Source organism: Penaeus chinensis, chromosome 2 (genome assembly GCF_019202785.1).
Source record: "Penaeus chinensis breed Huanghai No. 1 chromosome 2, ASM1920278v2, whole genome shotgun sequence".
NCBI lineage: Eukaryota > Metazoa > Arthropoda > Malacostraca > Decapoda > Penaeidae > Penaeus > Penaeus chinensis.
This window is the reverse complement of record NC_061820.1, coordinates 6,803,224-6,818,223: the sequence shown is the minus strand read 5'-3', so window position 1 is coordinate 6,818,223 and position 15,000 is coordinate 6,803,224. Positions and strand designations below refer to the sequence as shown.

General features: G+C 35.7%; 1 protein-coding gene across 3 annotated transcripts in view; it reads left to right on the top strand.

The window, feature by feature from the left end:
- The first annotated feature begins 3,192 nt into the window (after nt 1–3,192).
- Nucleotides 3,193–15,000, top strand: part of LOC125036720 (general transcription factor IIF subunit 1-like) — a 22,057-nt gene continuing 10,249 nt past the window's right edge. For 2 of the 3 annotated variants that reach the window (XM_047629577.1, XM_047629559.1), the window contains exons 1-5: nt 3,193–3,237; nt 7,982–8,016; nt 8,191–8,325; nt 11,491–11,625; nt 12,141–12,311. In XM_047629577.1, coding sequence (XP_047485533.1) covers nt 7,991–8,016; nt 8,191–8,325; nt 11,491–11,625; nt 12,141–12,311 — 467 coding nt within the window. In that variant the 5' untranslated portion in view covers nt 3,193–3,237; nt 7,982–7,990. Of the gene's footprint in view, nt 3,238–3,547; nt 3,571–7,981; nt 8,017–8,190; nt 8,326–11,490; nt 11,626–12,140; nt 12,312–15,000 lie in introns of those variants that run through there. The other variant, XM_047629567.1, reaches the window with a different exon arrangement.

Here is a 15,000-nt window from a genome sequence, read left to right as displayed (position 1 = left end):
ACTTGATTATGACCAATATCATCAAAAGTACCGGAAACAAACTTCGTCGAAGTCGTTCATTATCTGTCTGTTGTCAATTTCATTCGAATGATCTGGCATTTCAGAACGATCTTCTTAACTGGTAAATGACTGGTAATGACTATTCTGTAAAAATAGGAGGTTGCTTGTATAGCTGAGTGATATCCTCATAATATATGTGTACATATATGGATTCTTAGCTTTTTTCTCTGTTTTACTCCTAAATGTATATCTACTAACATGGGTACCCACTGCATGTGATATTTAAGTTCACATGAAAATATCGAAATAATGCTGTTAATCTCTAAATCCCAAACAAAAATCTTGTGATCACTTCATTCAGCCGCAAGCGTGTTTTCTATATACTGTACTTGCAAGTATTATTTCTTTATTTGCTGGAGTAGTATTACCCAATAATAATTATATGTTTATTTAATACACATTCATTATGTTTTCACTTACCCTTATATCTTCCAAGCTTTTTTCATCCCACTACTGCCACCATGCGAGTTTTATCATGGGAACCATGATTCAGTATGGTGCATAGGCTTCTGAAATCTCCAGCAAACGTGCCGTTTACTGGAGATTTCAGTTGTTTACATAGTTTTATATAATTTTCTTCTAGATTTTGATAATGACAGTGATATCCAAGATAACCATGGCAGTAAGCAGAATTCTTGTAGAACTAACACACAAAATCACTTTTATTTGACTTTGGGCCTAACCTAATCACTGGTATGCAGATTAACTTCATGCGAACTTTACTACAAATATTTTCATTTTAGACTCTGTGACATATGATTCGAATGATATGAATATAAAGAGTTAATTGGTTTGATATTTAGAATTGTTACCGAGATTACTAAAAAAAATGTATCCTTGGGATCACTGAAAAGTTTTATATTCGGGATTATTAGGTTTTCTGATAAAAGTCTCCAAAGGGGTCACTAAAAGACTTTATTATTGAAGGTTATTTAAGGGGTTGTTACAAAGATTTATGCTTCGTATTACTTAACATCTCACAAGAAGGCTTTCTCATCGGGGTTACTAAAAGGGTCACTTGAAAGTAGGATCAATATAGAATTGTTATTACTAGATTTTTTGTTATAATTGTTATTGTTATTATCATTATTCTCATTATATACAATACCAGTAATAAATTATTTCATATATTGTTTTATTCCTGTTGATACTATTCCTACTACTCATTATTAGTGTTACCAGTGGTGGGAATAACACCATTACGAGTATAAATATATATATATATATATATACATATATATGGGGGTGATTACACACACACACACACACACACACACACACACACACACACACACACACATATATATATATATATATATATATATATATATGTATATATATGTATGTATACATACATGCATATATTTATATATACGTATATATATATATATATATATATATATATATATGAATATATGTATATATACATATATACATATATTTATACATATAAAAATATATATGAAATATATATGTATTTGTATATAGATACATGTAAATATGTATGTATGTGTATATGTATATACACATACATGTGTGTTTATATATACATATTTATGTGTGTTAGTATATATATATATATATATATATATATATATATATATATATGCACACACATATATATATATAAATATATATATATAATATATTTAAATGTACAGTATATATATATAATATATATATATATATATATATATATATATATATATATATATATATATGCACACACACTTACATGTTACACAGTCTATCACTCCACTGCGGGACTTAGGCCTCTCTCGGATCTGTTATTGAGAGGTTGTTTGGTGAAGCCACCCTTGTCTGATTGAATACTCTTCCTTATCAACCGCGGTCCTGCTTCATCTTGGCCCACGTCGGTGACTTCACTTGCGACACCTGTGTTTGACTCTCTAGGCAATATGTCGTTTTCTCACCATGATATCATATTCGTGCCACTACCAGCTGTCAGAATGCAGGCATTTTGCAACTGCCCCGGCGGAGATTTGAACCATGAATCATCGCGGCACGTTCATCTATCTATCCATACACACACACACACACACAAACACACACATATATATATATATATATATATATATATATATGTGTGTGTGTGTGTGTGTGTGTGTGTGTGTGTGTGTGTGTATGTGTGTGTGTGTGTGTGTGTGTGTTTATATATATACATACATATATATATATATATATATATATTCACATATAGAAATAGAGAGAGATAGACGTTCATATACACACAACCACGTTGCAACAACAAGCCAAGCTAGTCCAATAAGCGACCCAAAATGAATGAGATCTAAAAATATGTGCGTGAGACAGGGCATGAGGTTCCATGATCCAGGTGATGCGTGAGTGAGATGAGGTGTGAACGGGCACCGGCGCAATTTGGTTTAAAGAGAGAGACAAAAAGAGAGAGAGACAAAGGAGAGAGAGAGAGAGAGAGAGAGAGAGAGAGAGAGAGAGAGAGAGAGAGAGAGAGAGAGAGAGAGAGAGAGAGAGAGAGAGAGAGAGAGAGAGAGAGAGAGAGAGAGAGAAGAGAGAGAGAGATTAAGTAGCAAACTCAGCAACTTGATGCCGTGCTCGGATCTCGGAGAAGAATGAGACGCGCATGGCACGCATTTAATGTGTAGCACTGGAGACTACCATCTCGTCAATTACCAAGAAATCATAGCATTATTGTTTATAGTTGTAGTAGTTTCACTACACAAGATATTTTATCAAGAGAGAGATAGGAGAGAGGATGTTATATGTATTACACTTTGGTAACCCCTGACAAACATGTTGGAAAGCATTTATTATACATAATCAATCATTATTTCACAATCTCAAAATATCTTGAAGCAGCAATTCGTCCTTTTTCAACATTGCAATGACATTTGAAATATGCGGATTGAGACTTAAATGATTCCCAGGTTGTGTAATAGAGATTATTTGTTACGAAGGAATCAGTACATATAACAAATACATTTTCTTAGATTTCATGTGTATCTGATTGGATTATTACCTTCCAGAATTAATATATGTATCTCATTCTGCACATAAAACGGATATTCATTATGTTATTAACAAATACAAGGACTCAATATCCATAACTCAACCCGTGTTTATAATGGCAGCTCAGGAGAGATCGCTCATTGTAAAGCATTCTCATCGCAAACTCTGGTGAGGCAAGCGTATTTTTGCAATTATAACAATAAATATCATATACTTCCATTTTTTGCAGCGAATAAACTGGACATGCGTTGAATATTATGCACGTTAAGATTTATTTTATAATTTGAATTGTAAATATTCCCAGAAACAAACTAAATACGCTAGACAAAATCCAGACGGAAACTCGCACATACGTGTACACAACCTGTCCGTGTATTATAGAATTATAGAGAATTAGTAATGTTCATAATATTTTCTCGATAGTCAAAGTCATCAGTGCCGTGGTGAAAAGCAGCTATAAAGTGATAGAATTAAAACAAACAAACAAAACGAAAGAGATAGGTGGTGCAATTTTTCGAACTAATATTTTCCCATGTCTTGGTCGAGTGTTTATATTTACATTATGACTTATAGAGCCGATGTCAACAAGAAATCATAGAGCTTTAGGTAATTTTGTTATTTTTTACCGAGAGTGAAGCACCCTCTAGATAATAAGTCCCAAAACCAGGGTATTCAATGCAAATCCAAACCTAACCATTCCTATTTTCTATAGCAAACCCCCCTATAACCTCCTTTAGTAGCACTTTGTGCCAAGTTACAGTAAACACAACATGAAGAATTCAGGCTGTGAAGATGAGTCTCTGAGTGGTGATATGTAGTGGTTATTTTCATTAGTAGTAAATATGAGGCTGCAGCAGCTGTACATGTGTTGTTTATGACTTGTTCTTATGCTCTATAAGATGGGAGTGTCCACTTCCCTGTCTCGGTGCTTCACTTTCAGTAATGCTAACCATAATATCTTAGTTTCACACAGCCATCCATCTTGCAAATATTATTCCTTATTTCAATTATTATAATATGTGTGAATCTTGTTAATTTCCATTACAAATGTTACAGATGACAGTATTGTTAGTTGTTCAGGAAGTGACTGCACCCCTCTATGATTAAGTCCCTATTACTCTAGCCACTGCTAGGGATCCACAAACAGAGTTAAGAACTGTCCTTAAAAACAATCTTTGACTACAAGTGTCTTAGATATTGTTTATGTCTTGGTCAAAGAGTATCCTTAGTGATTTTGTCAATAACTTGCACTGCATCCTCATTTCAAAATTTGGTGCTACATAGAATAAAATATGCTTCCCACTTAGATTATGAAATTATTACACTTGACATCTTACATATAGACATGACTGTGAAAGTGCAAAGGGCCATTCCTATGTCAGGAATAAAACATTTCAAGAAAAGAAAAGAGAAAGTGGCCCAATTGATAATTAACAAGAAATTAGGAGGGATCCCTGGGTATTCTTTATTATTACTGATGCAGAACTATCTTTGTTGTATGTAACATTGCATTATTGTAACTAATTTCTCAATGGCATCAAGTGAATTTCTGCGTAAAGTATGGTCAGGATGGGTGTCCTTTAACTCATTGGATCTGGATGCTTCACTTCTTCTGGACATTAGGCTTGAGTGGCCACTCTGACATGTGGCTTGTAGGCTGGGCACACATAAACTCTCATGTGCAGTGACAAAACTCTGTGTCTCCCCCTTGCAATTTTTCTGCATATGCAGTTTTAGCTTTTTTACTGTTTTCCAGTGTCTATATTTGTCATTTTATTTGTTATATCTAGATGGTAATAGACAGTTTTCCATGCACAGACTCCATATCATCTCTCTAATTAGTCCCTAACTGAGTGCAATAATAATATCAATAAGTAACATTCTTGGTAATTCTTTACAGTATAGATTCAGTCGCCAGAGACTAGGTCCCCAACCCAATGGCACAAACTTTTTTAACAGTCTTCCCTTTGATATGCACAGCAAGATAGAGCTGAAACTTAGGAGCACTGAGTGAACATAGGCCAGGGCTGTCAACTCGTTTACCCCAGAGAGCCACATTTCTCCTTATTATACAGTATGCAGGCCAGATAATTATGATTCAATGCCAAAATGTCAAGTTGGTTGATGTAAAAATGTAGGAGGCTATTCACTCTGTAAGAGTGTAAGTGATAATTTTAAAAGATGAAGGACTGGCTTATTAATCATGTAAAATGGCTGACTGTAAAATATAACTTATGTGCCATAGGCCACATGTTTGACACCCATGACTTAGGCTGTGAGCAGTACATTCAGTGATCTTCTTCCTTTATTTGTGTTGTTATCATTCTTGTCTGCATTTTATTTCTTGTGCCGACGAATGCAACTTTTTGTCCTTTAGAAGAATACCATCTTCATTTGCCCTAGCTTAGTGCATCCATATCATAAAGATTAACAACATTCTGTTATTTGTGTCATTTAAAAAAAAAAAAAATATATATATATATAATATTTTTTTTTTTTTTTTTTTTTTTTTTGTAATGTGACCTGCACTGCCAGTCAAGGCAGCCAAGAATAGTATCCTGAGCATGAAAATAGCTTTCTCTCTGGAACCAGCACTCTGCCAATCATGGCTCACAGATAGTACATTCCTCACTCATTCATCAATGAAAAGACCCTTCATAAACACTAAATGAGTCTAATCACCTTGCAAAAGTTTTGTACACTCGTGGCGAGTAATTCCCATCAACCCAGCCTACAGCTTATGACAGCAGGTTCATATCACCCTGACCTATAGCCATATTTTCCTATGACAGCATGTTCATGTCAACTGCCCTTCAAGCCATATTTTTTCATGACATGATGGTCATTTCACCTTTATATATTTGATACACTAATTTGAGAGTTAAATTACATCATAGTATATTTAAACATGTCATGCAGCCACAAGCGGTAATATCTCTTTCTGAATTGAACATAATCTAACTTGGTAATGTATATCAGTCAGTAAAGCAGCTAGGCAGTTACTGGTATGTGGTACACAATTGTTTTCCCTAACTTGACCAAGTTATGTCAGTCTGTGGCAGTTTAACTTTTAATTGTTCAGTATCAGCATAACTCTATGGCAACATAGATGTCATTAACAACAAAACTTAAAGTCTTGAGTAAAGAAAGAAATCTTGTGTATTTCAAGCAAAATGACCACCTTTCTATGCATTTACATTCAGTAGTTCAATAACCAGTTGTTAATTGATGGAAGTCCCATTCAATTGTACTAAGCAATCAAATTATTTCACCAGTGCAGCTAGTACTATCTGCACTTTCTTTGTCATAAGCATTGAAAGTGTTTTTTTTTTTTTTTTTTAAGCTGTGACCTTGCACATTCTAGATTAAAACCACCTGAAACAAAAAAAAAAGTTGCAAAACTTGTTATTCTATTTAAAACCATGAATGCACACTGCAAAATGGGTTCTAAAAATCAGGATACCAACCCTTCAAGTAGTGCGTTCCCAGATCATGACATCTACACATATCATGCCTAGTAACTGGAGCAAAACTTACAATGTGGAAAAGTGTTACCTGGTGTCTTGGATTACAAAACAAAGCATCACCTGTTGAAGATAGTTCTTACTCATGTGATATACCTCCAGACACGTCTTAAACTTTGGCTGAGTCATGGACAAAAACTTGATTTTAAGGACAATATTATTAGAAGTCATAGACACTTGTTTTCATTTTGAAATGGATTTACAATTTCATAATAGTCTCTTTCACATTGTTCTATATATTTGATGATGTAATATATTTGATATTGTGTGATTTCTGAGTCTCAACCTGTAAACATTCTGTGCTACCTTCAAAGTTGGCTTGCTCTTCTGCTGCTATTTTTCAGTTTTTTTCTCTCTTCCCTTCTTTTTCCTTCTTTTTCTTATTCTTATTCTTATTCTTTTTCTTTTTCTTTTTCTTTTTCTTTTTCTTTTTCTTTTTCCTTTTCCTTTTCCTTTTCCTTTTCCTTTTCCTTTTCCTTTTCCTTTTCCTTTTCCTTTTCCTTTTCCTTTTCCTTTTCCTTTTCCTTTTCCTTTTCCTTTTCCTTTTCCTTTTCCTTTTCCTTTTCCTTTTCCTTTTTCCTTTTTCCTTTTCCTTTTCCTTTTCCTTTTCCTTTTCCTTTTCTTTTTCCTTTTCTTTTTCTTTTTCTTTTTCTTTTTCTTTTTCTTTTTCCTTTTCTTTTCTTTTTTCTTCTTCTTCTTCTTCTTCTTCTTCTTCTTCTTCTTCTTCTTCTTTTAGAGAGAGAGAGAGAGAGAGATGGTAGAGACTAGGTTCTGAGGTCCTGAAGATTATTTGTTTTGCAATTTTTATTGTTTCAATATTTATTTATTTATTTATTATTAAGTTGTTGTATCATTTTATGGCAGCATTGATTTTGAAAAGATCTCTTTAAAGAATATACAAATGTCTGAGGAGTCCTAATAATTCAGAACATGATCAATTCAATTGGTGGTGTAAGTTTGCTATACAAAGGGATATGCTATGCTATGATGTGGAAATTATTTGAACCCTGTGATTTCAAATTGGTTTGGTCCCCTTTATTGCTTTTATACTGAATATTCTTGAAAAATTAATTTGCAGTCTCTGTAGACCTCATTCAAATGAACCATTTGCCAAGGTTAAACCAGATGAAACTTCTATCAAAATTAGTCGAAATGGGCCCTTTTGCTTAACCTACCTTTTTCTCTATATTAATCCAAATGAGCCTTTTACCAGATTTGATATCCATATGAAACTTTTATTTTAATTAATCCAATAGAACTTTAAGCCCAACTTAATCCAAATGAACGTTTTTACCATTCTTTATCATAATCAATCTTTTGCATGAATTAGTCAAACTTTTATCTAAATCAGTTGAAATGACGCTAATTTAGGCTTTTATTTCTTTTAGTTTGCAGAGATGGAGTACACAGTAAGAGTACCAAAGTAAGTTTAATATTATGAAGTATTGGTGTATTATATAAAAGATAGTGCCTAGAGATGTAGTTCAAGATATGGAATTTGTCGTTATAAAGCTTCTGAATCAGCATTTGTTGATTTCAACACAAAAGAAGAGGCACTCAAGAGTACCAATGCACTAATGGAAAAATGTCTCAACAGGTCACTCAAAAAGAAGTACAATGTGATGCGATTCCACACAGCCTTGGGGGTCGACTTCAAGGCATGGAATCACACCAAGATGGAAAGAGAGAACAACATGAAGGAGTTCAAGAGTTTGGATGATGAGATGCCCAAGTAAGGAAGAATGTTCAAGGTTCAACCCCTTGAAATTAACTTTTTTTTCCATCTCCCCGAATTTGTGAACAAGCATTATTTTGTCAATTTACAGTTTCACCTGACCTACAATTTTCTGATGTGCCTGATGTTTTTATGAGATGAAGTACTTCAAATGATTTTGTACCTCTTTCCCATCGCAGTGTCTAGTTTTCGAGTCATGCCTACCACAACACTCTTGGGGGACTGTGGGAAATCAGATCTAAAATAAATGAAAACATGTATTAAAGCAACTTATGTATCACCAAAGCACACCAGAAAACTATGGGTTGGGTGTAAATGTAAATTGTCCCATTATTTAATTTACAGTTAGTTGTTATCCACCCCTACTACAAGAGTATCAGGAATTATACACACAACTAAAGAGTTTTGTTCTAAAATGTAGGAGACTTTCTGTCACACAACCAAACTAATTTTATAATCTTGGAGGAATTTTTGTTTCACTGCACACTACTAGTCACTATAGTCAATCCAGCATTGTCATAACTTCATATTAGAAATACTAGTATTCAAATCTTAAGATGTATAAATAATAAACAATACATATCATTGTAATTACATGTGGGAAACAGCAACATCATATATTAAAGATGAAAATTTAAGGTGATACTTAATACTTATCTAGTGCTAGATATCAAAGTGTTAATGATAAGCATTGATCTGCAGAAATTGCTTTTCTCATTTGAGTATTTTTTTTTTTTCTGAATGTGAGGCCTCACAAGATTCAAATGATTTTTGTATAGTGATGAAAAAAACCCACCTTTTTCATCCTGTGAAATTTGTAGAAAACACAGCTGTCCTCCAAGTCCAGCTCGTTCATAAGCCTATTGAAAATACTTAGGTCTTTTCTATTTTTGTCCCCCGACAAAGGTAAATCCAAATGAACTGTGCCTTTAGTCATCTCCGAGTAATAATAATTTATTGTTATTACTTTTAACATGGTTAATAAAATGATCATGTTAATAATGATGTTGATGAAAATGAAAAAATTGATAATGATGATAATAGAAATAAAGCTAAGACTCGAAGTGGCAGGACATGTTGCATGTGCCACATGCAACCTGTGTGCAGTGCCAAGATCTAACTTGTTCTTTTTCATCATGTGACCTGTCACCTCAGATATTGTTGTCAGATTGTAATGGAGCCTTTCCATCCAAAGCCATTGTTAGCCAAGATAATATTAAAATGTTAAAACCAAATAACATGATACAAAGGAAATCATCTAAAAGTATTGGATACAAAGAGTAGTTTTGAAGTGTCTAGGCAGATTTCCGCCAAACACATTTGACGACCCAGCTTTGGTCACCTAGTGAATGAAGCTCCGATGAGAGGGTAATCCCAGGCAGTCTTGTAGAAGGAAACAATGCGATGTATGCATACTCTCATGGACAACTATGCCTCTTCCAGATAATGAACCAATCAACATAACAACTGTACGAACTGTGTTTACATGATACATCACATCACAAGATAATTTAGGACTTAATACAATAAAAATTTTCATTTTCTAATGATGTCGTTATGTGAACCGAGTGAAAGTAGCCTGAAATACGCCACATATGATGTGCCACCTTGGTGTGAAAGCACCCTAAATGATATGAAAGTGACTAGCTAGATAGCCCCCTCATTATTATATAATTTTTTTTTTAAATAAATTTTAATTTTCCTTATGAACCCCCCCCCAATCCCTTGCCCGTTGTTGTCGTGGGGGGGCTTAGGAGGCGGAGACTGGGACCCAATGCTGGGGAACTCCCCAACCTTGGGACTCAGCCCTCGACTCAACAAATTTTGCATGGTCTTTTTTTTTTTTCCTCCTCCTACTTTTTTCTTTCTGTCCCTTCACCAACCCCTTCTACTATCCACTTCCTAAGGTGTGAGAGCCGTGCTGAAAGGATGAAAGGCTGACTTTTTGCCAGTCCTGAACGGCCTGAGGGAGCCATGGGCACGGTATTCCCCTGCTTTAGTTGTCTAGCCCTTACCCCTCAAGTGACCCTGAGGGGTGGACTGTTTCTCTCCCCAACATACTACAGGCTTATCATGGCCAACAATGAATAACCATTAACCAATAACCATTAACCATACCATTATTAGAGGCAATTACCTCTTTATCAAATAGCTCCACCAATTCAAACTCGCCCGATTCCCTGTCCCCAGGCTCTCCTTTGACCACGGCTCTGAACACTACAACTAATACCCCCTCCTCAATGCCGACTTGTACAGTATCCACCCTAATCAACACCCCAGGAGACATTTCTACTCCCTACATGCTCAACTTCAACAACTATACCCCCACAACCTTCTTCATCAACTACCCCATCCTCCCTTATTACTACCTTACAACCTTATTGTCCACCTCCCCATAACACTACCTCCCTCAACACTACTCCCTCTTCCACATGCCCCTGTCCTTCTACTACTCCCATCTCTACAAAATTCTTAAATAATCTATTTAGCCCAGCCAAATGGGACTGATTTTCGTGATCCCTCCCACAACTTCTCACACTTTCTGCTTTGACAACCTGTTTTCATTCCTCAAATGCACATACATCCTTCACTTGATCTAACCCCTATACATTACCTTACCCAACCTTAACCCATTTACTCGTCAATTCCTTTGCCCAACTTTGACAACTAATCACTAACTCAACCACCCTTCACTACCATTTACTATAGTGCTACATGACCTTAGATGTCCATCACATTTATTTTGCTTTTAACCATTAACCATTAATCATTTCCTTATGAATCAGTGTAGTATACCTTCTCTTGCAAGTATTTAGTAGGTTCTCTGTTCTCTATTCTGTCAGCAAGTATCATTCTGTTGTTATATGTATCATGTTCACTTTTATCTCATCAACATATTAAACAAGTACCATCAGCCTTTGGTCATCTGTTGCTATCTACTATTCTCCCACAAGAATACATGATTTTTCTAGGTATCTATAAGAATCTGTCCTCTGGCAAGGGAAGCACAGTCCTATTTAATTCTCCTTAGAATTAAAGTATTTGTCAGAGTCAAGAGGATACATTGTCATCAGGATATAGCAAGCATGCTTCATTCTCCTCTTCATTGTATACTTCTCATCAAGAACAGACTCATGCAATTAAATACTTGTTCTCTCCCAGGTATGGGGCTGGGTCAGAGTTCGGCCGTGACCAAAGGGAGGAGGCAAGGCGAAAGAAATACGGCATCCACATGAAGAAATATCGACCAGAAGATCAGCCATGGATCCTTAATGTTGGTGGTAAAAATGGGAAAAAGTGGGTGCTCTGTCATCAGATTCGTGTTGAAGATGCATTTTTTGTTATTTCGTTGATTCAGGGAGTGGAAGTATTTGTGGGATATTGTATCCATTTTATTTATTTATATTTTTATTTTTATTTATTTAGTTAGTTAGTTTTCTCCTTTTTAGATGTTGATCAATGCTGCATACAGAGTTTATTTCATTGTTTATATTTAATAGTATATCACAGTATAATCTCTCTCAATATTTTTTATCATATATATTTATTTTTCACTATCCATAATAAGCATATCATTAGTATCATAACTGGTTTCACAACACAGTTACTAGGCTTACTTGATTTTGCCTGTTTAACCTATTCCTTGGATCTTCAAAAGAAAATGCTCTATTTCAGTACTATTATTTACCATTACCATCATTATTGTTATTATAATGCTACTTAAATAAAAGTTGATTTTGGGTATAGTGAGAATTTTCGTGATACAGGAAGAGAATTCTTTTACTTGCCTCATATCAGATTTTACTTTGCAGATATAAAGGAATCAGAGAAGGTGGTGTCTCAGAGAACTCCTCCTGGTATGTGTTTATGCAGGGTAAAGATGGGGCCTTTGAAGCATACCCTGTTGAAGAGTGGTATAAGTTCAGTCTTGTCCCTAGGTACAAGGCCCTCAATGCAGAGGAAGCAGAAAAGGAGTTTGAAAGGTCAGTCTTGCTTTTTTTTCAAGTGAGAGATTGATTTGATAAAAATTTATCTACAGAACAATTTACATGCTCTGCAAAAAGCCAGGGTAAGATGCTATAGCATTTATCCAAACTGGCTGTGCTTCTTTTTATGTAAAGGGCTGTTAATCAAACATTGGTTATACATGCCTGAAAGGCTGTGCCATTGTACTTACATTATTCACATTTCATTTCATTTGTAAAAAAAACTTTTATATCACTAATCATATCAAAGGAAAGACCAGTGTTTATAATAGGATTAATATAATCAATAAGTGCTGGTCTCTGGACAGTGCTAGTTGATTGATAGGATGCAGTTTTTGAGCAACAAAGTAGATAATGTGTTAGTTTATGCAATTTGGGCACCTTGCACATTTTGCAGTAGTGATATGCAACTGGCTTTGCCTTCAGAACTGTATCCTGTATGCAATGTATAGTGTACTATATCCTGTGCATAGCCTGGTCAGTGTAACCTGTTCCTTCTGAGACAGTTCATTATAAACTTTATTGTTTTTTCCATATCAGATGTCCCTGCATTACTTTCATAATGCCAGATAGTTCCATGTCCATCTTTCTTCAGTTTTTTGGTGGTCCATACCTGGCCCTCATAATCTTGAAGACAGTGGTAAACACATTTTTGATTTGTTTAACCCACTCATACTGGGTGTCACACTGGTGTGACACCCAGAAGATGGCTCATTGCTGGTTTTTTTTTTTCTTTTTGCCGGGTGTCTGACCTGTGAGATGTAATGTAATGTAATGGTACCTTGGGGACATTTGTTATGTGTACATGGATTGTTCTGAGATATTATTTTTTACACGTAACGTCCAGTTATGTCATGAGGTCATGTAAAGATGTGAAGTTACTACTTCAATTTACCTGGAGTTTGAAGTCATATAAGGATGGAGGGAGCATGAGTTATGAGGAGAGAGAAAGAGAGACATAGAGACAGAAAATAATAATAATGTCACGAAGTTGAAGTGATGTCATGAATATAAAGGAAGTGATAATAAAAGATTACTACATCGGCATGAAAGGTGTCGACGTTGGTGATCAAATGGCCAGTTATTATCCAATGACTCGCTGCTCCAGGGTCTGGTATAGGAAGGTCTTCTTTTTCCTCTATGACATGACCGTTGTCAATGCGTGGGCCATCCACCGTGTCCTGGGATTGGAGGAATCACAGAAGCCCTTCTGATTTGGCTTCGCCTCTGAACTCTTGGGGCAGTTCAGGGAAGGGGCCAACTCTACGAGGAGCAGGGCCGCACCGAGTTCATCTCCAGCAGAGAGGCAAGCTCTTTGTGAGTGCCGACTGGCTAGGAGGAGATGCTGCAGCTTGTTTGAGCCTGGGGTGCCGACGTAGCAGGAGTTACTGCACTGACTGCAACATCGGACTCTGTATATGTAATTGCTTTGAGGAATGGCACGCTGCCTTATAAAAAAGTTGCGCACCAAAAAAAAAAAAAAATTCTCGTTTTTGTAAAGTCTGATTTCCCTTCACGATATGTTGGCAATAAAATCTCTGATTTCCCCTCACGATATGTTGGCAAATATGTTACAGAGAATAACTATGAGGAGCAGGGCCGTGCCGAGTCCATCTCTGACAATGAGGCAAGCTCTTTGTGATCACCGACTGGTGGAAGGAGATGCTGCAGAGCTTGTTTGAGCCAGGGGCACCAACTGCAATGTCGGACTCTGTACATATAATTTCTTTGAGGAATGGCACACCACCTTACAAAAAAGTGGCACACCAAAAAGTTAATTTTTTGTTTTTATAAATTCTCTGATTTCCCGTCACGATATGTTGGCAAATATGTTACCAAGAGTAACACACATCGCATTATATGAGAGTTTGGACTCTAAAAAACTTCCTACCATTACAACAAGTGTTGAAATAGCATTTTAGCTTTATGAGCATGCAAAACATTGTTTTCGGTCCTCAAAAGCATAATCTTCTAAATAATCCAAGGCTATAAAATGGTGCGATATTGCATGATTCCCATCAATGTATGAGTGTGAAATGTAATGTCTGTGAGCAGTGACCAGAAGAGCACTGGCTCCATGGAAGATGCCATTTCCACGCTCAGCATTATATTCCTGGCACCGTGGGCAGCAATGCAGGTTGTATTACAGAAAATTGGAATTATATAAAAATTTGAAAAAAGACACAAATAACATAGTGTTACTTAGTTTTATTATTCTTGCACTGAGTTGTAGACTGCATAGATGATTGGAGTCTGTGCAAAAAAATAAAAACAACTATTACCATCTGGGTAATGCAAATCAAATGGCAAATATTAACATTGGAAAATGGCCAAAAGACTAAAAATGCTTATTCATGAAAAGAGTAAATAACTGCAAATAGGAGGCACAGAGTCTTGTCACTGCACACATGTGTTAGTGTGTGCTCAGCCTACAAGCAGCCACCTGGCAGAGTGGCCACTCATGTAAGTCTAATGGCCGGATTTTTGGTGATTTAATTGCTGTGATGCAACTGGATCCAATGGGTTAATACTGTTATTGAAGTCATGGATTTAGGCCTTGTTAATTTGTCAATATGAACATATACACGTGATCTGTGCCATGGTGCAGTAAGTTTTGCTTCTGAGATGTTAATACCATCAATGTTCTACACATTAAAACTGAGAATAGTCTGGGCAGTTTTGACCT